A 2,425-nucleotide genomic window follows, 5' to 3' on the forward strand; every position below is an offset into this window, starting at 1 on the left:
TTCGATCCGCTGGGGTGGCTCGCCCCCACTACCGTATTAGCTAAAATTTTGTTTCAGTCCACCTGGTTGCTGGGATTGGATTGGGACACGCAGCTCCCTGACACCGACGTCCGACGATGGCTCGAATTCCAGGCCGGACTGCCTCTACTGGAAACGATCCGAGTGCGCCCCGATGGCTGGAGAGCGATCAAGAAGGTGTTAAGCGCGAACTGCACGGATTCGCCGACGCCTCGGAAAAGGCGTACGCAGCGGTGGTCTACCTGCGGACCGAAAGCTCGAGCGGCGAAGTAGTCGTGAGCCTCGTGGCGGCGAAAACCAAAGTCGCTCCGTTAAAGCAGGTCAGCCTTGCACGGCTGGAGCTAAACGCTGCCGCCTTACTCGTCCGACTCGCCAATCATGCTCGGCGGGTCCTCAAGATAGAAGAGGATCCGACCCATCTGTGGACTGATGCGACCGTAGTGCTAGGCTGGATTCGAGGTCACCCTGCTTCCTGGAAGACATACGTGGCAAACAGAGTGAGTGAGATTCAGCTCACTCTCCCTGACGCTTATTGGCATCACGTCCCCGGGCGTGAAAACCCCGCCGACTGCGCGTCCAGAGGCCTCTTACCAAGGGAACTCGTGGAGCACCCGCTCTGGTGGCAGGGCCCGGCGTGGCTCCGAACTAAAACCGGTCCGTGGTCCGCTCCCTTGGACGACGAAGTACCCGTCGACCTCCCGGAACGGCGCTCTCACATACATGCCGTGGCAGCCGCTACGGAGGAGCCCGAGCTGCTGACGAGGTACTCATCCCTGACGAGCTTGGCGCGGACGACAGCTTGGTGCCGCCGTTGGCTGCGGTGCCTGCGGGCGAGGCGGACTGCCCACGAGAAGCAGCCCGATTCCTCCGCTGGGCTCGTACTAACACGCGAGGAGCTCAGCGACGCCATCGTGGGTTGGATCGGCTGGGTTCAATCCATTCATTTCAAGGGGGAAGCGACGGCCCTCCGAAAGAACGCTCCGCTGCCGGCGCGCAGTTCCATCGCCTCGCTGAGCCCCTTCCTGGACGAGCGAGGCCTACTCCGCGTCGGCGGTAGACTCAAGAACGCCATGCTTGCCTACGACGCTAGGCACCCTGTGATCTTGCCGGGACCGTCACGATTAACGAGGCTTATCGTGGAGGCGTGCCATCGGCGGACATTGCACGGAGGAGTGCAGGCGACCCTCGGGGCCCTTCGCCAGGAGTACTGGGTCCCTCGCGGTCGTACATTGGTGAAAGGGTGTATTCGGCGTTGCGTGACGTGCGTGCGATGGCGGGCGGCCTCTCCACAGCCTCTCATGGGAAGCCTCCCTGGTCCTAGGGTAACTCCCGCTCGGCCATTCCTGAACACCGGAGTCGACTACGCCGGACCGGTGTGGCTGAGAACCTCCAAGGGACGGGGCCAGCGGGCCTCTAAAGCATTTATCGTTGTCTTTGTATGTCTGTGTTCTAGAGCGGTACACCTCGACGTGGCTACGGACTACACCGCCGACGCCTTCCTGGCTGCGCTGCGCCGCTTCGTTTCCCGCCGCGGTTTATGCCAGACGTTGTACAGCGACCGCGGCACAAATTTTGTCGGTGCCGACGCACAATTGCGCGATCTATTCTCCGCCGGCGGCCAGAGGGGCCGACGCATCGCCGAGCGCGTTGCTGAGGAGAGGATAGCGTGGCGCTTCAATCCCCCCGCTGCGCCCAACTTTGGCGGCATCTGGGAGGCAGCCGTCAAGTCGACCAAGCATCACTTGCGGCGAGTGATCGGCGAGGCGACTCTCACCTACGAGGAGATGGCCACATTATTATCTCAGGTAGAGGCGTGCCTGAATTCACGTCCCCTGCAGGCCCTGACAGACGACCCTGAGGACCTCAGCCCGCTCACTCCCGGCCACTTCCTCATAGGCTCGGCCATCAGCGCCGTACCGGAGCCGTCGTTGACGGAGGAGAGGACGACTCGGTTGTCCCGCTGGCAACAAGTCCAGCAGATGCGGGACCATTTCTGGGCGCGATGGTCTAAGGAGTACCTCCAGACGCTTGCTCATCGCCCGAAATGGCTCAAGGCCGACCTGGAGGTGCGAGCAGGCCGCTTGTGCTTCGTAAGAAGCGAGACGACGCCCCCGACCAAGTGGCCCCTCGCTCGGATTGAGGAGCTACTCCCGGGCGACGACGGACAGGTTCGCGTCGTCAAAGTTCGAACGGCGGCATCGATACTCACACGGCCTGTGAGCAAACTCGTCCTCCTCCCGGACTGCGACGCACCGGGAAGCGAAGAGTAATCGCGAAAACCGTCATCTCCTTATCGCGTCGTGCGCGAATTAGAATTAGTTAAATATCATCGTAGGTTGCACCATACGAGGCGGGCGGAATGTTCGCGATCGAACCGTAATCCCCCGTGAATAATCGCGAGGAGAAT

General features: G+C 61.6%; 1 protein-coding gene across 1 annotated transcript; it reads left to right on the forward strand.

Moving 5' to 3' along the window:
* Window positions 1-116: 116 nt before the first annotated feature.
* Window positions 117-2,288, forward strand: LOC112457036. Its single transcript, XM_025019906.1, has one exon. It carries the CDS (start codon window positions 117-119, stop codon window positions 2,286-2,288), a length of 2,172 nt encoding a protein of 723 aa, XP_024875674.1.
* Window positions 2,289-2,425: the final 137 nt, after the last annotated feature.

The sequence above is a fragment of the Temnothorax curvispinosus genome, unplaced genomic scaffold (genome assembly GCF_003070985.1).
Source record: "Temnothorax curvispinosus isolate PA1 unplaced genomic scaffold, ASM307098v1 QBEX01007434.1, whole genome shotgun sequence".
Classification (NCBI taxonomy): Eukaryota; Metazoa; Arthropoda; class Insecta; order Hymenoptera; family Formicidae; genus Temnothorax; species Temnothorax curvispinosus.

Coding starts and splice junctions, on each gene's coding strand:
- LOC112457036 (XM_025019906.1), top strand. CDS start 117: ATGGCTCGAATTCCAGGCCGGACTGCCTCTACTGGAAACGATCCGAGT.